Raw genomic sequence first — 26,443 nt, 5'->3', positions numbered from 1 at the left:
CAGCAATGAAAGCAAACTTAATTAGCCCCCAGATATGAGAAGTAACCAGCCCTGTAAACAGGTAGGCAGGAAAGTGAACGGATCTGTGACTTTTCACCTCTATTACTCATCTAGTTTTCCGTTCACAGCATCTCCAAACCTATAACAGGGGATTAGAATAGGATCTTCTGCTGGGATGTTGTGAGCGGGAAGGGAGATCATACGTAAGATCTTCATAGTAATCTGCATAAGTAGGGGATCATATACCACACTGCTCGAGGACCGTTTTTTTGGGCAGCGCCCCTTTGTAAGCACGGAGCTCAGAAGGCAGAGCCAGGGTGGGTGAGGCCTACCTCGGTCACTGAAGTCATCGACCAACACGATCTCCGCCACGAGTTCTGGGGGCGAGCGGTTGAGCACGCTGTGAACGGTGCGCAGCAGTGAGGACCAGCCCTCGTTGTGGAAAGGGATGATGATGCTGGTGTTGGGAAGCGTCTCCAGGTAAAGCTTACTGTTGCAGCTGGAAGGAGACACAGAGGAGAGAAGACACAGTCACCATTCAGATCTCACACTGTGGCAGGAACGCAGATGCAGCTTCAGGCTACATGGGAGCCCCCTGTCCTTTCCAGACGTTAGGGTGGGAGAGAGGTGGACAGACCTCAGCCGCTGCAGGACTTTGTTCTCCTTGGTCCCATGGTGTCCTATTTCCACTGCTAGCAGAGTAGGCCCTTTGCAAATGATCCCTGTCCTAGTATGAAGTCAGGTTCACAGATATGCATGTATGCACGCAGGAACACATGCACACATGCATGAACACATGCACGAACACAAGACTCTGGCTCCTAATGACTCTAGAAGTTTCCCAAGTTGGGTGCCTTTGTTGAAATGAAGTGACTCTTCTGGGCTCAAGGAAGGGATCTGGTCACCAGAATTATGATCAGAAGTTTGGATAGGGTCAGGAGAAGTTCAGTTTGCCTTTTTTTCCCTCCAATTTGCATTTGAATCCTAGGTTTGTTCAACACGGTCCTTTCACTCTACACAAGTACAAACACAACCTTATCTAAAACGCTACAAAGTCATAAAACTCAAAACAAATCTTATAGTCCTGACTGTACGTACAAAAAAGCAAAAAGAGATAACGTATACACATTGCCAAGGTTAACCTGCCGCACCATCACCAGGAATGGCCGGTGACAGTGGGGGTGGGGTAGGTTTCCCCGTGGTGCTGGCTCACCAAGTTTAGAAAGTAACAGAGACACGGGGACAGAAAAGACAAGCATTTATAAAGGAATCCTTCAAAGGTTTTTTAACCCTAGAAGTTGAAGAGGGTTCATGAAGGGGACATGGTCAGGCCTAAGAGAACAGCAGCTTGGTCCTTTACCCAGATGTGCGACAGCAATAGCAAGGGTGTGACCAGGTTGTCGACAGGTCCTAGGTCATCAGTGGAAAACAGAGTGCTGCTCTACAGAGGCTTGCTTTTCCCAGCTGGCTGTCCCAGGAGAAGCTGAGTGTGCCTTTAATCCTAGCACTGGGTGTGGGTTATAGAGTCAGTTCCAGGACAGTGAAGACAGTCACTACAGTGAGATCCTGTCTCAAAAACAAAACAAAACAAAACAAAACAAAAAACAACTAAAAAGAGGGTCGGATACTTAGTTGGTGCCCAAGTTTCCCTGGTCTTACGTTCTCCTACAGTTGGCTGGTGTGAATGAAGATCAAAACCAAGTCTATACACTGTGGACACGTCTCCCGCGTCTCTTGAATTGCCCATCTTTTCCTTATAATTTGTGTGCTGAAGACACCGGGTCATGTTTGTTCCAGGATTTGCGTTGGTCTGCATTTGGTTATTTCTATCTCTTTATGCAGGACATCTCTGTCCCCTCCATTTGGTGCCTGGAAGCTGACATAGAAGCTTTACTTAATTAAATGAGATATCTTTGCCTCCACTTCAGAGCAGGTCCTGCTTATGTGTTATGGGGCACGCTGCCCACTGTGGATTCCTCAGAATATTCTGTGTACACACACACACACACACACACACACACACACCCCAAACATCATTTACAAATAGATAATTTTACTTAGTTTCCAACCCAGAAGCCATCTATCTATCTACCTGCCACCATCTATCTATCTATCTATCTATCTATCTATCTATCTATCCATCCATCCATCCATCTATCCATCCATCCATCTTGATCCATCTTGTCTGACTGTCCTGGCTAGAGTTTGTAAAACAATATTGGGTGAAAGTGGCAAAGGCAGCTGTCTTGTCCTGATGTGATCTTGGGATGGGTTGGGGGGACGACACATGGACCTTTTTATCCTTGAATGTAATGTCCGTTTCCTTTCCCATCGGTGTCATTTACCGAGGGGTTCTAATATTCTTAGTCTGTTGAGCCTCTGGCTCCAGCTGCCCACTGCCGAGGTTACAGGCGTGCAGCCACGCCCATCTTTTTTACACAGGCGCTGGAGAGCCGGACTCAAGTCCTCACACTTCCACTGCAAGTGCCCTCGCCGGCTGTGACAGCCTTCTCAGCCCATTTTAGGTTTTTAAAGAAGTGAGCGAGTCCAGTTCTGGAGAACAATATCTAAGTCAGTTCGCTCCGCTTAAGATTATTATGCAGAAGGAAAGCTAATCTATTTGCTTTATAATAAACTCTGTTTTGCTTCAGGAGAGATGGACGGGAAGAGGGAAGGGAAAAGGAAGCAAGGGGGAGCAGAGAAGACAGCTGTTCTGAAGGCATCGTCCTGCCTGGACCAGCAGCCTCAGTACAGCTAGGAGCGCGCTGGAACACTAACTCTCTGGCCCATCCCAGACCGCCTGCCTAAGAGCCTCTCAGGGCGGTCCCTAGCGGTTTGTTTTTAACAGATCTGGAAGTTCAAGGGTCACTGTGTTAAATATTCAAACTCACGACGCCCTGCAGAAAGCTTTCCTGGGATCCTGAGGACAGCGGGGATGGTGACTTGAGGATGCTGGAGGGAGGCTCATGTAAGGAGGTGACAGTACCAGTAGGTTAGGGGAGGAAGAGGGGAGTGGAAGGAGGTGGAGAGAGGAAGAGGCAGGAGAGGCAAGGAAGGGGTCCGAGGAGGGAGCTGGAGCTCCATGATGGGCTGACACCTGAGGATCACTTTCCTATCTAAACTCTGATGTGACCCCCAGGGCAGAACGTGTGGGCATGTCATCCCGGCGTGAAGGAAGGCCTGAGAACCGAGGAATGGAGGCAGCCACTTAAGCGTCCCACTGACAGGGCAGTCTGCAGTGACACCACTGAGTTTGAAGCCCTGAAAGGAGTCAGCTCTGTCTCGGTACCTGTGCACTGGGGGACAGCTTGTGGGGGTGGAGGGGCAGGCTCCAGAAACGAGAAAGGAGCCTGAGGAAAGAGCGAGGGTGAGAGAGCACGCCTGGGATGTGGGCACTATGCCAGGATGTTCCCCTTGGCTCTTTAGCTATAAGCTGGCCTCTCAGGCCCTCAGGAGGGACCCTATCATCCACTGTGTGGCTTGTGGTTTCTCAAGTCCTCACACCCCAGCATAAGGCCATCCCCTAAGAGGTGATGCTTGGGTCCCCACGTCCCCATCCTCAGGGACCCACAAAACTCTGGCCAAGGGACAAATCTGGCAGATTGTTCTTGTGTGACCCTGTCTGAGTTTTGTTTCTATTGTGATGACAAAATACCCTGACAAAAGAAACTTAGGAGGAAAGGGGTGCTTCTTCTGGTCACAATACCAGGGTACAGTCCACCATATCAGGGAACCCACTTAAACATGACAGCCACAGTCAGGAGCGGTGAGAACTGAAGGAATTGCGTGCCTAGTGTTCAGCCCACTCTCTGTGGCCACACACCGGTGTTCAGCCTCCTTCCTAAGCCGGCACCCCCAGCCCTTCTCTCTGATGCGCCTGACTGGAGCAGAATGAGTGGTGTGCAGCTGTCCTCCCAGCCCTGAAAGCCCGGGTGCTGATGGGGTGGGAAAGGGGGAAGGTGTCTGCTTGGAGTCCAAGGCCAACTCTAGCTATGCAGAAACCTAGTGTCAGGACCAAACAAGACGGAAACAGCAGCCAGCTGCTCACAGCTGGCTGGAATCAGGAGCGGGAAGATGTGTGGGACAAAAGAGCCAAAGCTAAGTTCTTTATGCAGCCGGTCTCCATTCATAGACGCATTGTTGAGAGCCAGCCACACACACCTGCTCGAGGCGGCCAGAGGAACAAAGTTTACTGCCACTTAGTCATGGCCTCAGCCCTATCAGGCAGCACTGCATAGATTCACATTCCTGACTCGCCCCTGAGTTCAGATGCAGGCAGTCTCAACCAGACTTGGTTTATGGTTTATTTTTTTAAACCTGTATGATCCTACATTCTTGAAACTTTGCTCTGGTCATAAACAATTGTTTTTCTTTTCTTTTTTTGAGACAGGGTTTTGCTAGCTAGTCAAAAGCTGGCTTAAAGTTCACCATAATCCTCCACCCTCTGCTAACGACTGTGGTCCCTGGGAGGCATCGTGGCAGACGGGTAGGCGATAGCTGCTAGGACAAAATGGACTTTACCCTAAGACGCTCAGTTCATGAAAGGGAAGCTGGAAAGAGTTACAGGGTCCAGAAGGTTCTGCCACGTGTCCCCAGAAGCAAAGAACTGGAAAGTACCAGTATGGCTCGCCTTTCTACAATGGAGAGGGTCATTCCTGAGGAGTACCACACAGTTATGGAAGGTAGCTGACAAACTCGAGCATAACACATAAGATGAACAGTCCAACCGCATTGTTGTAAAATCAAAACAAGCACTGAACTCACCAAATGGTTTTTGTGCACCGCTTGGGCAGAACTGGGACCTGAGTGCATGGGGATGGGAGACTGCTGGTCCCCCAACCTCCATCCCAAGCCAAATGTGGAGAAGAGAACTTGCCACAAGGAGGGTGCTCTGTTCTGTTCCTAAACTAAGCTGCTTAGCTTGTCACAGTGCTTCCCCGATACAAAGGAGAGAGGTGATGCTCTCCTTTCATTCCACTGCCACAATAAACACCACAACCAAAGGCAACTTACAGGAGGATAGGGTTTTATTTTAGTTAACACTTCGGGGTCATAGTCCATCACTGAGGGTTGTCCGAACAGGAAATTTATGCACAAACCTTGGAGGAATGTTGCTTGCTGACTAGCTCACAGGCTCATGCTTAGCTAGCTTTCTTATATAGCTCTGGACCACTTGCCTAAGGAATGGTGCTGCCCACAGTGGGCTGGACCCTCCTACATCAATAATCAATCAAGGCCTGTCAACAGACCAACTAATAAAGACAGATGATCAATTGAGAATCTCTTTTTGGGGGATTCTAGATACCTTCGCCTTTCCTTTGTGGTTGTCCTCTTCTTTGAACTTTTTCAAGACCAGCATCACTGAAAATTCCACTCATCTCTAACCAGTCCAACTGGATTTCAACTGCCTCTTCCTGGATAGGTGTGTGTCATCTCCGACATGGAGTATGAAATTCGTGGAGTATGGAGCCTGTGTTGGCCATGCTTGATGGACTTTTCTAGTTAAACCTGCTCCAAGTGCTAGTTCAAGGATGTTCAGTTATTAACAAGCAAACTACTACGATCCCTTCCCCCTCTCTGTGAGATGTGGGCCTCTATATGAGGATGCAGTGGTAGAGGTCATGTGCTTTGACCTGCCATCTTCTAGCTGTGTTGACTTTAGTCAAGAGCACCCTTAAGAGTCAGCCCAGATCGTGCAGTGGGAGACCTCCATGAAATCATGCCGAAGGGGCTGGAACCATATTGTAACTGGGAAGTGCCCCACCCAGAGACCACCACACCAACAAACAAAAACACATGATAAATGGAAGCTTTTATTAAAGATGAATGCAGCATCTATTTCTAGGAGATTTAGAAAATGTCTCTGTGTGTAAGAACAATAGAGCAACAGTGAAAAATCCAAACTCAGACGTACAGACCACCCCTAAGCTGGTGTGGCTGTGGGTGGATTTGGGCAGCATGTGTTGTGGGTGATACATGCCTGTTTTGAGTTTTAGCTGACAGGCAGCCAATCTCCATAGTTTCCAACCTAAGGCCTGAGCCTGCTGAAATCTGGCTTAAAAACGGAGGGGGTGGGGAAGTCAATTGGAGAAATTTTATTGGCTGCCATTTTACTTCAAGGCTCGTAAACCTTTAAATCTTGATATTGGGTCCAGTGGATCAATAACTGCTATCTTAAAAAACACCCCATGGTTCAGAAGGAAATCGTTTGATTTTTAGAGGAGAGCTGATGCATCTCCCGAGAAAGTAGAGGTGCTGGAGAGAGACCTGGGCTTCCTTTCCCAGTGCACAGACCTCCCCACCCACAAGGGCTCTCCGCCCATAGCTGCCTCTGTAACCAACTGTCACGTCCCTGCTGGCAGCCAGAATTCCGAATCCTGGGTGCTTCTGGGCCACTCCATTTTAAAGGTATCCACCAGGCTTACTTTACGTCATAAATCAAAACGAGAAAGGATGGAGACTGCTAAACCAGCACTGTGTCTTCTAAGCCTGTCACTAGTCTGCAGAAGTGACGGTGGGTGTGGAGGTGGTGAGTGGGGCTCTTGCTGACCTCTGAACCCTGAAGGCGAACTATTCTAGACCCATTTTTTTGTCTTGGAGATGAAATGCCTTGACCAGAAACAGCCTTCGGAAGGAGAGGATCTAGGTTAGTGGCTCTCAACCTTCCTCATGCTGTGACCTCTTAGTATAGTTCCTCATGTTGGGGTGAGTCCCAACCACAAAACCATTTCATTGCTACTTTATAAGTGTAATTCTGCTACTGTTAGGAGTCAGGGTGTAAGTGTCTGATAGGGCTCCCCCCAAACGGGGTCATGACCCACAGGTGGAGAACCACTGGTCTACATGGTTTATCCTTCCAGGCTGGATACCACCTACCATTGAGGGGAAACTGAGGCAGTAACTGAAAGCATCTTGCCACATCACATCTATAGTTGGGAGCAGAAGTGAATGATGCACTTGCGCTGTCTGCTTGCTCCCAGCTAGCGTTCTCCACCCTTACGCCACCATTCAGAACCCCAAACCAGGGAACCGCACTTCCCACAGTAGCAAGGCACCCCCCCGACCCCAAGAGGTGTTCCAGACGATTCACCTCAACTGAGGCTGCTTTCAGGCGACTCTAGGTTATGTCACGTTGACGGTCAAACCTAACCAGCACAGGATCCACGTAACCTGACAACAGCCGGTCAGTTTTACACTTAGGATCCTGCCGAGCCTCTGCTGTCTTTTGCCCTTCAAGGACAGAGAACTAAAACTACAGTCTGAACACAGCCACTCAAAAATCCCATTTCCAATTTTGACACCAGGGCTCGCTGCCCTGTGGGCACTGTTCCCACCCTGGATGCCTCACCGAATCCTGCTCTTTCCAGGACCACTCCCTCCTGCCTGTGAACTGCGATTCCATCCCCTCAGCAGCTCAGGCCAGACACTGACACCGTCCTCGACTGCTCTTTCACTCACCTCCAGGCAGCTCCCAGGTAGACCCTGCTGCCTCCACCTTCATGGTGTCCTGAGACCAGCCCTGGCTCCTCTGGTGCTCCCGGCTAACACAAGTCACTCTTGCACCTCTTCCTTTGCTGTCCCAGCTTGGTCCCTTGCTTCCACCTTGTGGCTGCCGACAATTATTCATTCTTTGTGTGCGTGCATGTGTGTTTGCGTCTGTGTGCGCTGATTTGTGCGTGTGCATGTGGGCGTGTGTGTGCCACACCGCAGTGCACCCTGGGTGTGTCCACTCTTGCCTTCCATCTTGTGTGAGAAAGACGCTGCTGTCTATGCTAACTGACCCACAAAGCTTCCAGAGTCCTCTTGTCCTCTCCCCTCTGTCTCCATCTTGTCGTGGGAGTGTTGAGGTGGCAGACACACCCACCATGATGTCTTGCTTTAGCTCTTGGAATCTGAACTCAGGTCCTCGTGTGCTTTACCCACCGAGCCATCTTCCCAGCCTCCTTTCTGGGCTCCCTGAATGTAGCTTTACAGTCGCCGCCCAATCTGGAGAGGTCCAAGCCACGATCTTCCTTCTCTTTGCCACAGATCCCAATTACGCGCATTTTAGATGGACTGGGTCATAACGGTTCCAGACTTCTTTTCACTTCTCAAAACGTTTATGTTTTATTCTGGGCGGTTTGTTTTGCTATGCCTTCGAGTTTGCTAACATTTTCCCCCCACGATAGCTAATCCATCATTAGTCTACACATATTAGTTCTGGAGATTGGGAGCTGGAGAGATGGCTCACTGGTTAAGAGCGCTCACTCCTCTTGCAGAGGATTCGGTTCCCAGAACCCACGTGACAGCTCATAACCATTTGTAACTGCAGTTCCGAGGGAACTGATGAGGACACCATATCAGTCATGCACGCATGGGGTGTATACACATATATACAAATACAACACTCATAGGCATGGCATAACACACACACACACACACACACACACACACACACACACACACACACAGACAGAGTAAAGAGTCTGAGTCTTTCTACATTGTCTACGTCTCTACCTAACTTTATAAACAGAACATAGCTTAGCAGGCTAAGGCCACATCTGTATCAACCCCAGGAGGTTCTGACTGATGACTGTTCTCATTGTCACAGGTCAGCCGCCCTGCTACTCTGCACTCCTAATATTTGGCTGGCTATCAGCATTCACAGGCCAGTGTCTGTCCATCTGCACCCTTGAGCTTTGCATTGCATTACATTAACTTGAAAAACGCTTCTATTGTTCCAGTTCCTGTACGGTGATTTTCAAGCCTGGTCCAGAGGGCTAAAGTGTTCCCGCCGAGGTAAATAAACGCAACCTGGCACTACACCCGCTTCCTCATGAGGTTTCAATTCTGAGCTCTCCCAGCCTGAACGGTGGGTAGAGGCACAGCCATCAGCCTTTGGTGGCGTTTCTCCAGTCTTGCTGGCTAACTCTTTTCCTGCCAAGACTCATGCTGAAGACGAACCCGATGAGTGACCCTCTGCAGGCAGCTCGAGTCCCCTCTGTGCACTCTGGGGATCCACCTGATCTCCCACCCCTAGGCTAGCAGTTGAGGCGTGTGCCACCACACCTGGCTTTTCTGTGGGTACTGGGGATCTCAACTTAGGACTTCGTACTTGTGCTGCAAGCACTTTATCAACTGAGCCCTCTCTCCAGGCCATTTCATTTTATCAGCGTGTGTAATATGACTGTCAGAGGTAACAAGCTTTACCTTCCCTTTTGCTTTTTGCTTGGACTCTGTAACCTGTTGGTGTTGTAGAGAGGCTCTGGAGAATCTGGCCTATTATGATAATCTATACATTCTTTTGAGGAAATCCAGTACATATCATAAATTAACCATGTTAACACAAAAGGAAAAATCAAACGGGGACATGGGAGTGGGGATGTGGTAGGTGAGAGACTCCATTCACACCTATTCCCTCCTGAAGTTCAGTGTTTGGGATGCAGGTTGTGGCTGCAGGCTGCTGACACCCCCATTGTGATTAGCTTAGCACCAGGAAACTGACCATCCAACGGCAGGCACCCCAGGGGAGCCTACAGATCCTACTCACTTCTGCAGTCAAGGTCTCAATGTCCCTTATGTCACCCGCCATGGGTCCTGAAGAGCCTCTCTGTTTGGTTGCCAAGTAGCCAGGCTGGGTTCCCCAGCACGTAGGGAAAGTGGGCCAGCCCACCAGCCAGCCCCTGTTCACGCTAACTTGGCTGGAGGTGCAGAGGGCAGGCCTGCTCAGAGCCAGCTGGCTGCCTCCCACATGCTAGCCCAGCAAGCTGGGGCCAAAGTGCCCAGCTCCTATTCTCTGTGGGTGTGTGTCTCCAGGGTGTCTTCTGGTGTGAATAAAGGTGACTGGCATAAGCACCTCTGTCCTGCTCTTGGGGTGCTGCTGCCAACATTCAGTTTGAAGGGTTAAAAGGAAAAGAGGAACCCTGGTTCCTGCCTGAAAAGTTGTTTAAGCTAAAAGAAATAAATTTACTCATGTGCTCCCACTGACAAACGGAAGGAAAGTCTCCCCTCTAGGGAGAGAGGAGGTCCTCAAGGTATCTGTCTATTTGCTGCTGGAAACTCAGCTTCCACTCTTGGTGACTGCAAAAAGCAGGTGTTAGACATGCTCAACATTAGTAAGCAGGAGGCTAGAGTTGGGTGGACAGGCTGCTGACAGAAACCTCCTAAGCTCAGATCCCCTTCTCAAGCTGGGGACACATTTCAGGGCAACATTTTTTTTTAAAGACTTATTTAATGTACATGAGCACACTGTAGCCAGAAGAGGATATCAGTTCCCATTACAGATGGTTGCGAGCCACTATGTGGTGGCTGGGAATTGGACTCAGGACGTCTGGAAGAGAAGTCAGTGCTTTTAACTACTGATCCATCTCTCAAGTTCCAGGGCAACATTCTTAATGTGAAGGAAAAAAATACACAAAATAAGAACGAAAACCTGTAGAGATGGCTCAACAGGTGAGACAATTGCTACCAAGACTGAGTTCAATCCCAGGAACCTACATGGTAGGAGGAGAAAAGTGACTCCTGTCAACTGTCCTCTGACCTTCACAGGCACAGACACATGGCATATGCACCATCACACACACACACACACACACACACACACACACACACACACACACACGAAATTTAAAAAAAGAAGAAAAAGGAAGCAAATCCGGCAGACACCGTTTCCAACTCTGGACTATTCAGTCGAGGATTTACTTACTCTAAAATCATATAAAAATATCCCTCATGTAATCTACTTCCTCCTTATGCCAGGGTAGCAGTTAGTGAGTCCCCTGGGCTGTGGACAAAGGCCTGCCATCCTTGCTATGGGGAGGACAGAGAGCTGAAGGCCCCCAGCAGCAGAACAGTGGGGGATGAGGAGTCCTGATGCTGCCTCCCGGAGCTCACGGCGGTGGGAGGTCGGGACAGTGGGTGTAAGATTTTTACAGTTGTGATAACTGGTGCTCCTGGTGTCAGGCACAGGTTTGGTCTGGTAATGCTCAGTGGCAGCCACTGATCGGAACCCAGCAACACTAGTGCGGCTGAACAACACTCTTCTATGTCAGCAGAAGATTCTAGAGCATGAAACAGTAAGTCCTACAGGCAAGCTCCCCGGGTCCCTCTTCTGTCTCCCCCGGGCAAGAGTTTGATGCAAAGGGTCTAGTCCTAGGGAACAGCCTGTCTTCCAAGCGAGACTTCCCAACGATGTGGTTTCCTAGTCTACCCCCTGCTTGCATCAGAGTCACCTTCAGGGCTTCTGAGGACACTGTTGGCTGACGGCCTTCAGTGCTTCAGGACAGTTAATCTGAGTGGAGGCACAGGAGTGGGCTGGACAGAGTCCAGGGGGTGAACTGATTGCTGAGCAAACCAGATGACCTGGGTTTGAATTCCTAGAACCCACAGGAAAGCTGGACACGGGTGTGTCTGTCATCTCAGCACTCTTCCTGTGAGATGGGAGGAGGGGAGAATTTCTAGGAGCTGGCAGCAGCTAGCCTGCCCTATACACAGTGAATAGCAACAAGGCCCTGTCTCAAACAAAGCAGAAAGCAAGGACCTACACCAGAGGGTTGTCCTTTGATCTCCACATGTACGTGTGACACACGTGCCCCTCACTCACTCTTGCACGTATAACAAACTCCCAGGTGAACCAATGTCACTGTCCTGCAGACACTTGGAGAACTGGCTCCTAGTCTGAGAGAAGGATCACAACTGGTTCACCATTCCCAGGCACACCAGCTCCAAGCTTGCTCAAGCTCCTGCAGGGGCTCTGTCCCACCTGGCAGCCGGCAGGCCAGCACCTCATGCGAATGCTTGTTTGTTTTAACGAATTCACAACCCAGAGCAGCGGGCAAACTCCTTAGACAGCGGAGGATGAGAGACATGACACTCACTTTGGGTGCCGGATATCGGGGAGAGAGCGATTCAGGGAGATTTTATCACTGACGTAGATGTTAAATCCGTTTTCCCGGTATGCCTGGTCCACTCTCTCAGCATCGGTCATGGGGTAAGGCTTCCCCTGTTCTCCATTTCCTAGAGGCAGAGAGCAAATTCAGTGTTGCTGGTTTACCTGACATCTACAAGGGCTGGGGCTGGGGGAAGAATGACTGGGCCTCAGATAAAGCCTTACACCTGGGGCTGGACAGATTGCTCAATGGTTGGTGCACTGGCTGCGCTTGCAGAGAAACTCAGGACTTGGGCCCTAGCATTCACATGGTGGCTCACAACCACCCATAACTCAAGTTTCCAGGGACCACATATCCTCTTATGGCCTCTATAGGCACTATACACCATGTGCTACACAGACTTACATACAGGCAAAATAAACAAACAAAAAAACCAAAACCAAACAAACCTACACTCATACATATAAAAACATATAAAAATTTAAAAGAAAATCTTATACCTAGTCACCTTAGTTACACATTAGTTACATCTGCGTTATTGTGACCAAGGACCTAGGAAAAGCAACTTAATGGAGGAAGGGTTTTATTCCAGAGAGCTCTGTCCATTATCACATGGCTCTGTGCTTCTGTGCCTGTTGTGAAGCAGAACTCGAGGTAGCAGGAGTGTGTGGAAGAGGCTGGTGGGCTCAGGGAGAGAAGGAAGCAGAGAGATGGGGCACAGGAAGAGGCCAGAGTTGAGATTCGGCCCCAGGGACACCCTCTAACCCCCAGTATTCGACTTTCTGTATAGAGGCCCCACCTCTACTTTTGTCTTCCCTCAAACTGTCCATGTATCAGTTTCATCACTGTTGGGTCCCAAACCCTGGTGGTGGTGTTCTGGTGGGCTTCAAAGTATCCAGCCACACCTTCCGGAAACCTCTCTCTCTCCAAGGTTTCTTTGGAAAGTGAATGGATCACTCACTACAAGAAGCCACACCCTCTCCCTCCCTCTGCTCCCTTGACACTGGAGACAACCTGACCTCAGGCAGGCACTATGGACTACTACTAGAGCATATATTAACTAAGCCTGCTTCCAGGCTGTGCGAGGAAACCTTCAAGGATGGACACCGTGCTTTGTCTGTTGAGACTGAAGACTTTCTCTCCGGGCCCTCACTAGACCATCTCTGACAGGAATAAATCTCTTCCCTTGAAGAGGAGTTCATCTTGGTGCTTTCTCCTAAACCCATGTCTTCTAGCATTCCTCTCTATAAAATAATCTTCATCCGGTCAGAGGCCTTCACAGACACCCTGAGTGAGTTCCACTAATCTAAGCGCACCTTAAAAACCCCAGATAACCAAGATTTAAAGAGTACGTTTTCTTCTATTTTTTAAATCATGTGGGGGATGGAGAGATGGATGAGCAGTAAAGGACACTTTCTCACAGAGGATCTGGGTTTAGGTGCCAGTGACCATACTGCAGTTTACGGCAATCTGTAACCCCAGTTCTGGGGTATCTCAAGCCCTCTTCTGTCCTCCTCAGGCACCAGGTACACATGTAGTACACATACATACGCACAGGCAAAACACTCATACATAAAATGAAATAAATAATTTTAATTTTTACAAAAATTGTGTCTCTCTCTCTTTTTCTCTCTCTCTCTCTCTCTCCCTCCCTCCCTCTCCCCCTCCTCTATCTCTCTCTCTGTGTCTGTGTGTGGGTATGTGCAGATATGAGTGCAGTGCCTGTGGAAGCCAGAAGAGGGCATCATATCCTCTGGAGCCGGAACTATAAGGCAGTTAAAAACTGCCTGACTTGGACCAAACTTGCAAAGAGTCGTCTTTCCATCCCCTAACAATCAAAACGAATTTCACCCAAGCATCCCCCCAAATTGTGCAGAGGGAGTGGGAAGAGGGGGAGGGGTATCATTCACTTGGCCAGGATCCTGTTCTGTACTGCACGGATCTTTTCCCTGGAGTCCCCATAGCAATCCTGTACTTGAGAACTGTCACTCTGAATGATACTGAGATTCACAAAAGGCTACAGAACCAAGGGTGATGGCTGAAGCCCTTGCTCCCTGCACTCCCTCCAGAGTGAGAACCCCCTGCCCACTCAGTCTCCCCAGACAGGAGGCAGATCTACCTTCTCTGAGCTGAAGAACCTTCAGCTACAACCGTCTCCTCTCATATTGGCAGCCAGCATGTCTGAGGGAGTCAAATGAGAGGCTACCCAGTGATAACTTTCTGTGAGCTGTCAACCACCAGATAAACTTGAGGCTGCCTGATTATCATCACCTAAGTGAGGCAAATGTTCTGTGTCAATCAAAAGTGTCATAAACAAGGGCTGGGGTGTAGCTTAGTGGCAGAGTGTTTGCCTAGTACCTCTGAGGTACTGGCTTGGGGCTGGGTCCTCAGTACTGCTGTAAATAAATAATAATTTTTTTTAATGCCGTGATGATAAAAAGATGCTTTGATTTCTCTTTAAAGTTGGGAGATAACTTAAGAGCGGCCTTATCTAATGTGCCAGGTCTGCTTGGAAAGTTCTGCTGCAAGTTCCAGACTCAGTGGACTAAGGGTTGGCAATCTCTGTGCCGTCTGTCAGAGAAGGGTCTCTAATGTTCTGAGAGCATGTTCTCTGGGGTCCCCGTGAGCTTCTGGTGACTGAGAAAGGAGAAAACCCTGGGAAAAGCACCTCGAGGGTCCGCCCTACTGTGCCCAACAGTCAGCCACTCCAGAGCCTGCTTAGGGCCAACTGTCCTCTGGGTGTCACAAAACCAAGGTCACCGAGGCTGCTCAGATGCAGCCGGTGGAGAGGCCTGACCTCTGCTCAGAACGAGACTCCAGGAGACATGAACAATAGTCAGTCCCAAAGGCTGAGTAGAGAAGAGAGGGCAAAGGCCAGCCAGCCGGACCGCAGTGCAGCATTCTGGCAAGGCTGTGGCTTCTGTCTTCTCAACAGACAAGGTCCTCTGTGATGGCAGAGGAGGCCACTTGGTATGGAGGACCGGGTGTGTACTTAGCACTCCTCAGTCTTGTTAATGGCTTTTTCTTTCTTCTTCTTCTTTTTTTTATAATTAGGCAACTTCATAAATTGCTTAAAAAATATTTACTCTTTAATACTTATGTATAATTTTATTTCAACAAACAAGAAATTAAACAGTCATTTGCTTTTCTTAATCTCTCTGCTATTCTTTCTTCCCTTGCCAGGCAGCCCGATATTCTAATAATTCAGGCACAACTGCCTGGCCAGCTGTCTCTTTGGAGATGTTTCCTTTCTTAAAGGAGCACCCTTCTGATTCCATGTAACATCCTGGGCACACAGAGCAGCATGTGCCAGGGCTGGGGACGTCCTGGGCATGAGCTCAGTTATTACACCTGCTCTCTTCTGAGCTTCCTGCTGAGTTGGTTTGGTCATAAATAATTTAGAAGGGACACCTTTAACCCAGATCACCACACACCATTCCCATTGCTCTAGCTGCTGTATCCACTTTCCACTCAAGCAAAGCAACATTATAGCCACCTTCTCGCTCCACACACTCAGAGCAACCTTCTGAGGCCCCCCCAAGCTAACTGCATGAGGTCATCCATGGGGAGACAGAGGCTCAGGAAGGGCGGAATGCCAGTGGCCTTGCAGCTGCCCTCCTGACCTTTGTCTGGATTCTCCACATGGTCTCTGTACCTATTTGTACCCCCCTCCCCCCGCCTGCCGGCCTCACAGGGATGATGACAAAGCCCTGTTAGCAAAAGGAGTCTGTAGTCGGTGAGGAACTGGCTCTGCCTTTCAGTCCTGGGTTTGAATCCCAGATTGGCCTTGCTCTCTCCCTGGGTGATGGCTACACCTCTCTGGGGCACAGATCCCCTCTTATTCAGCCTGCCATAAAGGCCGGTCAGGTTGCTGAGGGTGGAAGTTTGTCCATGTTCAATCCATGTAGATTCGAATCACCGTTCCTCACTTTGGGATGGGACTTGCTAGGATAGAGACACGGTCACGGGCTGATATGCAGGTGGCAGGGAGAACTTGAAGACAGAGGATCTGGTGCTGACAGCAGAAGTCAGACGGTCAGACAGGTGAAAGGTCAGACGGGAATTAGGAAGGACAGTGGGTGGCAGGCAGGAAGTGAACAAGAGGTCCAGATACCCCTAACACACTCAGCACACTTGCACACACCCATGGCACACTCACACGATGCCCACACTTGGCCCCGCCCTCCATACCTACGCGCTGCGCATCCCTCCTGATAGCCTCCTTGTTATGCCAGTCCTTCAGCCTTTGTTCAGCTCCCAAGAAAAGTGTCTTTTTTTGCCGACTGTGTAATTCCTTTAAAAAAAAAAAGAAAGAAAGAAAAAGAAGAGACTGTGAAAAGGAAGACAAAGGGAATATTGGCAGTAACAATGGCCCAGAGGGTACACTGCTTAAAGAGAAGACTATCACCTGCCCAGACCTCAGCATCTTCCTAAGTGCCGGCCATGTATGTGCCCGTTAGATGGGCAGAGGCCAGGGGGACACAAGCTCAGCACCACCCCTTGGGAACTTGCCACCCAGGAGAGGAAGGAGAGACAGGCATACTCGTTTCATCCACGGGACAAAGTGCCAAGTGTGTGGCTGCCCAACGGGAAGGTATGTGAAACGGCCCTGACAGGCGAAGCAAGCTGCTTTAAACTCTGAAGAAGGAAAATGAGGCTGGGTGTTAATCCTAACACCTAGGAGGTAGAGGCAGGGAGACCACAGGCTCTAGGCCAACTTGGTCTTTACAGTGAGACATAGTCCCAGGTCAAAAAAAGACAAAAATAAGCAGAGGCCAAGGGGTGCAGTTCAACGATGAGGTGTTCGCTTAGCATTCGCTAGGCCCTGGTTCAGTCCTCAGAACTCCAAAGGAACAGTCAAGAAGTACATGATGTTGGTTTGAGTAATATTTTTTCTTTTTTTTTTTTTTCTTTTTTTCCGGAGCTGAGGACTGAACCCAGGGCCTTGTGCTTGCTAGGCAAGTACTCTACCACTGAGCTAAATCCCCAACCCCGAGTAATATTTATTTTTTAAAGATGTATTTAACTTGTATGTATGTATGTATGTATGTATGTATGTATGTATGTATGTATGTGTGTGTGAGGATGGGTGGAGGCGTATGTCTGTGGAGGTCAGAGGAGGGTGTCGGATACCCTGCAGCTGAAGTTACCAGCAGTTGTGAGCTGCCAGACACAGGTGCTAGAACTGAATGTAGTCCTCTGCACAGACCAGGGCACACACTTAACCACTACGTCATCTCTCTACCCCAGCATACTCCACTGAACCCAACCCACCTTCTCTAGAACAGCAGCATTGTAACACATAATTGTGCATTTTACTACTCTCTCTTTGGACGGAGACTTGGAACTCCTCCTGGCTTCGAGTCACTTCCAATATCTCCCCAGTGCTCTAGAACTGCAGGTGGCTAACAGCTGCAGCCAGGCCAGAGGCTTGGAAATGAGTGTCAGGTGCTGGGGTGACAGACGCCTGCTTTCACAAGAGTCCTGGGAACCCAAAACCAGGTTCTTACACTTGCCCAGCCAAGGGCTTGACCCACCGAGCTCCAAGCACACAACTGATAAGTAACATCGATCATGTACTATTATGGAAAAAAGCACCCCAAGACTGCAACCCAGAGGTACTCGGATGCTTCCACAACACTGCACACTCAGAGGCGTGTCTCTGAAAGTTGAGTTCCTTTTCTTTGTTTGCAATCATCTTCTGATACTTTTCCTCCCCCCAGCTTCCAGAACATTCCCTTGCCACAGGCAAGGAAGGCAAAGAGAAGGAATGCTTTGAGGACATGAGCTAGTTGGGGATCCTGGGGAATGGACTGGAAATCCCTTTAGACAGCAAACTGTAAATGCATGTTGATGTGCTCAGACTGACTGTGTCTGGGACCCATGTGCTCTTAGTCAGCATTCCGAAGGAATCCATCACGGCCCCAACAGCCGCTCACTCACTCATCATCCAAATGGAATTTTAATCTTTGTTTAATCACCCCTTGGTGTGTCTGGCACCCTCTGAGGAGAGGAGAGAACAAAGCCAACTCCAGTCTGCTAGGGAAGAAAGACTGGTCAGAGCACACACTCCAATCCTGAGACTGCAGACTTGGCAGGGCCCATCAGCAAGGGTGCTTGAACCTCTGGCCCAGAAGAAAATGGAAAGGGTTGTGGGCTTCAGCCAGGTCTCGGGCTGTATTAGGGGACCGTCTTTGCTGCAGATGTTAGGGTGATTCCCTGGACTCCTCCCTTCAGAGGAGCTGGAAGTTTGCTTTAGGATCCCATGCACTCTTTGATGCCAAACATTAAGTATATTATTCTAATATCCTTCCTCTGTGTGCATTCGTGTGTGTGTATGCTTGCACACAGAATCACACACACACACACACACACACACACACACACACACACACACACACACACCCCAGAGTGGACCAGGTAGAACTGATCTAGCCAAATGGATAGAGTCGTTTTATATAAGGTGTGGTAGTGCGATGAGAATGGCCCCCACAGGCTCCCAGGCTCCAATGCTGGTCACCACTTAGTGAAACTGTCTTGGAGGTGTGGACTAGTGCAGTCTTGTTGGAGGGTTGTGTCACTGGGGGGTGGGCTTTGAAGTTTCAAAACCCCATGTCAGGCCCAGCGTCTCTCTGACTCCCTGCAGGTCAGGATGTAAAGCACTCGGCTACTGCCCCATTGCTGTGTTTGCCACCATGGTGGTCATGGACTCACTCTCTGAAACTGTAGCTAGCCCCCAGTTACATGCTCTCTTTCACAAGAGTTGCCTTGGACATGGTGTCTCTTCACAGCAGTAGAAGGGAATCTTGACAGTTGTAGGTTGAAATCCTCTATGAATTTTAAGGCCAAACACTGAGTAATTTTCATTCATCCACCTAACAAGGGATTACTGAGGGCCTATCGTGTCCAAGGAATTCTAGGAGAGGCAAAGTGTGATGGGTAAACTCAGGGTCAACTTGATTGGACTTAGCATCATCACCCAGCAGACATACCTTTGGGAGTGTCTGAGAGGGCATTAACCAGAGAGGTTTAACTGAGGAAGCAAAGTACACCCTGAGTGTAGACAGTACCACCCCTGTGGTCCAGGGTCCCAGACCTGACAAAAAAGAATGAATGGAGCGCCATCTCTCTCTTCTTCCCGACTATGGACCAAACGTGACAGTGTCTCACACTCAGCTCCTGTCACCATACCAACCCTGACATGATGGGCTGTATGTAACCTTCCTAACCATTAATTAATATAAACCCTTCCTGGGGCCGGAAGATGGCTTAGTGGCCGAGAGCATTGGCTGCCCTTCAAAAGGACTTGGGTTTTATTGCCAGAACCTACACGGCAGCTCACAGGCATCTGTAACTCTAGTTCCAGGGGATCTGATGCTCTCTTCTGGCTGCCACAGGCACTAGAGAAGTGCAGGGCACACAGACTACATGCGGACAAACGCCCACGCGCATCAAAAAACAAAACAAACCATCTTCCTTCCGTAAGCTGCTTTCCACGATGTTGTCATGGCAAGGAGGAAAGTAGCTAATATCTATAGTTAAACAAGACAGTCCACGTGTTCAATAAATAGGATAAGAAAAGACACACATCACTATACTGTACTGCTTTAAAGGTGGTACAGATAAATTCTCCAGGTATTTAGAAGAGGTAAGGATTCCTACAGGAGAGTCTTTGGGAGGGGTATTGGCTTAACACCCCGATCCTAGCTGCCTGGAAGTTAGTCTTCAGCTCTGCCTGCACCATGCCTGCCTGGACGCTGCCAGGTCCCCATCTTGATGATAATGGACTGAACCTCTGAACCTGGAAGCCAGCCCCAATTAAATGTTGTCTGTGAGTTGCCTTGGTCACGATGTCTGTTCACAGCAGTAAAACCCTAAGACACCGTCTGTCCCCCCTAAACTGTGAACTCCAGAAAAGCAGGTCTCATTTTCAATGACAACGGAATGGACAGACCTGCTCCCCAACCCCCCTTTTTTTTCTGGATGGAGGGAAGGTCACACAGGGATTAGACAGACCTAACACAGTCACAAGGACATAATACCATAAAGGGCTTAACTTTATCCTCTGATCAAATGGCTTCAGGTCAGTTTAATGGGCTGCAAAACTCTAAAGAAAGAGAGGGCTTGCACAACCCGAAAGTGATTTCTGAAAGATGCCCCAGGCTTTGAACTCTCATACCTGCTGTATTCATTGCCAGTCAGCGACCTGTCTGTATTCCTAGCACTGAGGCCAGTGGCAGAGCTTCTGCCCGTCTTTTCTCTGAGGGCTGCTTTCATTTTCGTGGAAGTAGCAGACATTTTAGCTCACAAGCATACACACCCACATACATCTAGTCACACACCCTCCAGGCTTTTCAGTGAGAGGAAAGCTCCTATCTTCCTTGATTCGCTCCAATCTGGTCCTAACTGAGAGGAGCATCTTCTATTGAGAAGCCTTTGCTGAGGTGGCAAGGAGCCTGAAGGGGACCTAGAAGACCCAGCTCTCTCATTCCTTCTGTCCACATTGATGAGGAGGGTGAACAGATATGGTCCCGTGTCTGTCTAGGTCAGAGCATTAACAGACAAATCAGTCTGAAAAATACCTAAGTACCGACAGAAACACGTGCAGAACTAGCTAGTTTAAAGTGTCATGGCGACAAGGATGATGTAGAAAAGTCAATTTAATTTCTAAATACCAGCAATGGAACAATGGGAAGTGAACTAGCATTTACAACAGTGCCAACATATCAAACACTTACAGGACAAACTGAGCAAAATAGGCAAGGTACACATTGAAAACTGCAAGTGGGTGCCTGAGGAAGAAGAGTGATAGGTAAACCAGGACACAGGTGGCATCAGCATCTGGAAAGACTTGAAGTCAAGATGTCAATGCTCCCAGAGGTGGGGCTCCAACATATAGGAGGTAGAGACAGGAGGATCACGAGATTCAGAGCAGCCTGGGATGCATAGTGAGACCCTGCCTCAAAAGCAAAATTATGCTGGTCCTTAAAGGATTGGTCTATAGACACAATGATATCTTTGCAGGGACATGAAGAACTTAGGTAGATAGCTAAACAATGACACACACAGACAGGACAAAGTTTGGTCCATGGCTACAGTGAACAGGAGACTACAGTCTTTGAGTGAGGACAGACAAATGACTAATGAGGTCATGTATAGAACAAACATATGAACAACTCCCCCCACCCCAGAGTGCACACATACATCCATGTACATATGCACACACACACACACATGCTCAATCATACATGTACACACTCACAAGCACGCATGTGCATACAAACTTATTGAATAAACCCTGAACAAAAATGCTAAGGGAGTTGAATGGAAAAACTTTTCAACAGAGGATACTGGAATGACTACATCCGACACACCGAAAACCAACACAAACTTTTCTTCCAGCATGGTGCTGCTCTCTGCAATCCTGGCACTTGGAGAATAGAATGCAGGCTAGCCTGGGCTACAGGAAGAATGGGTCACAGACAGACTAGCAAAGCTCAACCTAACTCTCAATGCACACGAAAGGATACAGAACCAAACAGAAGAAAGAAGTACGTGGGCTACATTCTAGTGACTTGGGGCGATTTAGGCAAATCTTCCTTCCTTCCTTCCTTCTTTCCTCCTTCCTTCCTTCTTCCTTCCTTCCTTCCTTCCTCCCTCCTTCCTTCCTTCCTCCCTCCCTCCTTCCTTCCTTCCTTCTTTCCTCCTTCCTTCCTTCTTCCTTCCTTCCTCCTTCCTTCCTCCCTCCTTCCTTCCTTCTTTCCTCCTTCCTTCCTCCTTCCTCCTTCCTTCCTCCTTCTTCCTTCCTTCCTTCCTCCCTTCCTTCCTTCCTTCCTTCTTTCCTCCTTCCCTCCTTCCCGTTTACACATGAGTGTATGTGAGTCCACATGTATGTGGGCACATGTAAGTGAGTGTGCATGCATGTGGAGCCCAGGGTGTCTGAAATCATCCTGCTCTTCCACCTTCTTCATTGAAGCAGGGCCTCTCAATCAAACCCAGAGCTCACTGGCTAGTCTCAGTAGCCAACTTGTTCTGGGATCTTCTATCTCCACCTTCCCAGGCTGGAATCACAGACGGGCTGCCGTACCCACCTGACGTTTACATGGGTTCTGGGGATCCAGGCTCTGGAGATTTTAATCCTCATGCTGGGCTAAGGGTGAGGTGGGGCACTAGGAGAGAAGTGTTCTAACCACCGGGCAATCTTCCCAGCCCATAGGTAAATGCTTCTTTCTTTTTCTTTTCGTAATTTTTGTAATTCTTGTTGTTGTTGTTCTTCTTTGTCGTCTTCTTCTTCTTCTTCTTCTTCTTCTTCTTCTTCTTCTTCTTCTTCTTCTTCTTCTTCCTCTTCCTCCTTCTTCCTCTTCTCCTCCTCTTCCTCCTCTTCTTCCTCCTCCTCTTCTTCCTTCTCCTCCTCCTCTTCCTCCTCTTCCTCCTAATCCTCTTCTTCCAGACAGGATCTCCCTATAATGTAGCCCTGGCAGTGGTCCTGGAACTTGCTTTGTAGCTCAGGCTGACCTTGAATTCACAGAGATCTGTCAGCCTCTGCCTCCTGAGTGCTGGGATTAAATGTGTGTCACTATGCTCTATGTAAACACCTGGTAAATAAGACAGCATGACTTTTGCTGGATTGGATGGCATTCATTGCAACTATACCTTTTGTTCTAGGCACAGGCTGTGGACTAGAATATATCTGGAAAGTGTCACTGATGAACACTCAGAACCCCAGGTATCGGTCATTAGGAAACAGGACTCAAACCCACCATAAAGTACCATATCCTACTTAGCAGGATAGTGTAAGTGAACAAACAGAAAACAAGTGCTGGTGGAGAAAATGGAGCCCATGTGATCATTGGTGGGGATGGCAGTGGGAACACAGCTCCTGTGGACAAGGTTGGAGGTTTCTCAAAAGGCTAAACAGAGCGGTATCACATGACCCAGTGACTGTTCACCTAAAGGAATGGACCGGAGATACTCAGACTCATATGCCCGTGTTCACTGCAGCACTGGTTGTGACCACACAAAGACACAACTCAAGTAGTGTTGAGTATAAATAAGGCATGGTCCAGACACACAGGAGAACACAGCTCAACCATAGAAGGGGCAGACGTTCAACATAGACAGACCTTGGAAACATTAATGCTTAGTGAGATAAGCTGGACACAGAAGATGTATACAGTAAGGTTTTAATTCTGTAAGTACCTAGAAGATAAAGTCAGTGAAAGAAAGAATAGAGGTATTACTGTGGAGTAGAGAGGGATGAGTGGCCTTTGGGGAAAGGTAGGGAAATAGTGGTAAAGACAGCAGGGAACATATGTAGAGCCCAGAATCACATAGTTGCCAATGGGTGGGACTAAAATGTTACATTTCTCCCTCTTCTGCATGCTAGTTTCCAACACTTACTTATCTAGATGCCAACATGTATGTTAGCATAGTAGGTGCCCTTTGAAAACCAGGAAAGAGCTCAGCTGGTAAACTGCTTGCCTTGCAAATGGAGAGGATCCGAGTTCAATCTCCAGAAGCCACATTAAAAAGTCCACTGTGCCCTGAGCTTGTGACTCCCTCCAACACTGGAAGGCACAAACAGGTGGATCCCTGGTACTGCCTGGCTGGCCAACCTACATCAAGTTCCGGCCAGTGAGAGACCCTGCCTCAAAAGAATGCTATGGACAATGTCTGGGGAATAACACTCAAGGTTGTCCTCTGGCCTCCACACACATGTACACCCCCTGCCTTACATACACACTCACTAACACACATCTGCACACACGTTAAGGAAAGGCTGTTTGAAGTCCCACAGAAAGTTGCCTAGCTTTGTTTATCTAATATAGCATTTCAAAATTTTGCCTGAATAGAAGTCTCCCCTCTCCCACTCACCCCCAGCCTCTGAGAAGTGATTAATGTAGCCAGGGAGAAAACTTGGGGACCTCATTTTTCTGCTAATAATTACAGGGTTCGTGCGAAAGGACACAGCACGGCTCCTTCCCCACACATTTCACAACTGGGTTTTGGATTCTGCTTTGCTTCTTCAAAGCATTTCGATGCTGAGCATGGTGGCACGTGCCTGTGATCCCAGGGAGGATGGCCAGGGCTTTATATCGAGACTTTACCTCAGAAAAGCAAGACACAGCAACCACCACCACCAAGGAAAAGTTTGTAGACATGGAACGGCTCTGCTCAGTCTCAGTAACTTGGCAGGAGGGAAATGAAGTTTGTGGTAACGACTTTAGAAGCACCCGTATCCATCTCTTTAGCCATCCACCTACCCATCGATCCACTCCTTGATCCATCTTCAATGCATTGATCCATCTACACATCCAGCTCCCTCCTGCTCCTGCTGCCCTGCCTTGCCTACCATGAACCACCCTCTTAAACTGTGAGCCCAAAATCAAACCTCCCTTAAGTTGCTGAATATCATATATTTTGTCACAGTAATGGAAAAGGCAACCGTCCTAGGCTAGCACACTGACAGCCAATCCCCAGAGAGATACAAGATCCCTGGTGGGAGGGGCAGGGCTTCCGGTTATATGTGGATGACCACAGATGCGCACGGGAGCCCGAGGCTGGAGAAACCACCCACTGACCTAAGGACCTGTGAGCAAGGTTTGGTGGCCGAGTGAAATCCCTGCACATGGTGGGTGGTTTATAACAAAGCACACAGTCTCTGGGAGCGGAGGGCAAAAATGATCTAAGAGGTTCATATCAATTTGCCCCTTGCATGTTGGGGTGTCAAAGCCTTAGATCCAAGGTATCTAAGGCTTGGCATCCCCACTCTCACCCCACCCCAAGACAGTGTTTCTCTATGTAACAGCCTTGGTTGTCCTGGAACTCACTCTGTAGACCAGGCTGGCCCCAAACTCACAGAAAGCCCCCTGCCTCTGTCTCCTGAGTGCTGGGATTAAAAGCAGGTGCTACCACACGCAACTCAACTTATTTCTTGAATACCCAAATTCTATCTTCCTTGCAGAGCCTGTTCAGAGCTCACGTCCTCCATGCAGCCTCCTCCTGTGCAGCTGCATTTAAAAACAGACCTCACCAGGCCCTGAATGCTCTATCCTGCTCTCTTTGGAAGCTAGGGCACGGTCTTAAGTTATGGCTGTCTGCATGCATGTTGTTCCCTCCCACTGGACACTCCACAGTGTTTTCAAACTGTCTGGGAAGAAGAGAGATTTTGTTTGAGTTTCTGAATCATTGAGAACTAAAACCAAAGTTCTAAAGAGTGGGCAAGCATCTTTTACAATCCTGGCCTCTGAGCAGGGATGGGTCCTGTGCGTGTGTATGCATGCAAACACACACACACACACACACACACACACACGCACACGCACACGCACACGCACACGCACACACACACACACACACACACACACACGGCTTCCCTCCGTTCTTGCAGTGAGTACCAGGGCCACAGAGAACAAATCCTGGCCAAAGTCCCATAATCCCACACAAATCCCCCAGCACCTCCTCCATCTGGAAAGATAAGAGGAAGTCAAAGGGATTTGGAATGGGGATCAATTTGCCATGGGGCTGCGGACTCCAAAGATCAAGGAGACCATGTGTAGATGGTCCAAGGAACAGAAAACGGATAGCGCGTAATGAAGTAGGGACTTCAATCCTGCATCCACAAGGATTCAATTCTGCCATCAACTCAAAACAGTCAGGGTCAGACCCTTACCTCAGTTCTTCTTACTTGGATCCATGTGGGTCATAGGTCCTGTTAAACACCCTGGCACTTAAGAGCCCTGGCTGGCTGACACCTTGATTTTGATCTTGTGAGAAAACCCAGCCAAGCTCACTCAGAGCTAAGACCTATAGAGTTCCCAGCTTTAAAATGCGTGATGCCTTGTTACATTGCAACAGAAGGGACAACTAAACCTCTCAATGGCATTTTGTCTTCTGCTCTATTTTTCCAAAGTGGCTGCTAACGAAACATTTCACCTTATGTTTCCTTCTAGAGCCTTTTTTGCAAGCCCACCAAGCGATGGACTCCTCCCTTGAAACATGAGCAGATCCCGTGAATGCCCCAGCCAACAGGATTTCATGGGGCAGATGCCTTGTCTGCATACCAGGTATGTGCTTGGGGCCTGTGGAGGCCGGAAGAGATTGTAATTAGATTTACAGACTGTTGTGAGCCATGACCTGGGTGCTGGGAATCAAACCCAGGTCCTCTGGGAGAGCAGCCAGTGCTCTTACCTGCTGAGCCACCTCTCCAGCTCCAAGCCACCAAGTTTCAGAGCTAACTGTCTAGTACCAGCACTGACTGGAGCAAGTGTGAAGCCTGCACCACTCGAGGTTCAGCGCACCACCCCGACCCACATCTGTTCAGCAGCAGATTACCGCCCTGTACACGGTGTCAAGACCACATCGGAGGGTTCCTCCTTGGTCCGGCACCCGTCTCAGTACTTTGGGAAGTATTGCTGAAACGCCTCTGGGCCACACCCATCCTTCTTACTTGGTTGCCTTTGGTCACAGTTCCTGTCAGATTTGCTGGATAAAAGAGGGCCCTAGATGGACATTTACAAAGTGTGCAAGATGCCTAGACACCTGAGAGCACTGAGGCAGGAAGCTCAGCTTGCTCC

General features: G+C 48.9%; 1 protein-coding gene and 1 long non-coding RNA gene across 11 annotated transcripts in view; one reads left to right on the top strand and one right to left on the bottom strand.

The window, feature by feature from the left end:
• Galnt10 (polypeptide N-acetylgalactosaminyltransferase 10) overlaps nucleotides 1–26,443 on the bottom strand; it is a 145,810-nt gene that overhangs the window by 53,668 nt on the left and 65,699 nt on the right. For 8 of the 10 annotated variants that reach the window (XM_087569572.1, XM_087569571.1, XM_087569574.1 and 5 more), the window contains 3 exon segments: nucleotides 16,059–16,161; nucleotides 11,856–11,994; nucleotides 333–499 (listed from right to left, as the gene is read on the bottom strand). In XM_087569572.1, the coding sequence (XP_087425698.1) occupies nucleotides 333–499; nucleotides 11,856–11,965 (277 nt within the window). In that variant the 5' untranslated portion in view covers nucleotides 11,966–11,994; nucleotides 16,059–16,161. 10 annotated transcript variants of the gene reach the window in all.
• Nucleotides 2,891–4,762, top strand: LOC148002880 (uncharacterized). The gene is made up of 3 exons (XR_015631639.1): nucleotides 2,891–2,968; nucleotides 3,140–3,285; nucleotides 4,391–4,762. It is a non-coding gene; the product is annotated as an uncharacterized LOC148002880 (long non-coding RNA).

The sequence above is a fragment of the Rattus norvegicus genome, chromosome 10 (assembly GCF_021556685.1).
Source record: "Rattus norvegicus strain SHRSP/BbbUtx chromosome 10, alternate assembly SHRSP_T2T, whole genome shotgun sequence".
Lineage (NCBI taxonomy): Eukaryota > Metazoa > Chordata > Mammalia > Rodentia > Muridae > Rattus > Rattus norvegicus.
This window is presented reverse-complemented; position numbering and strand designations above follow the sequence as displayed.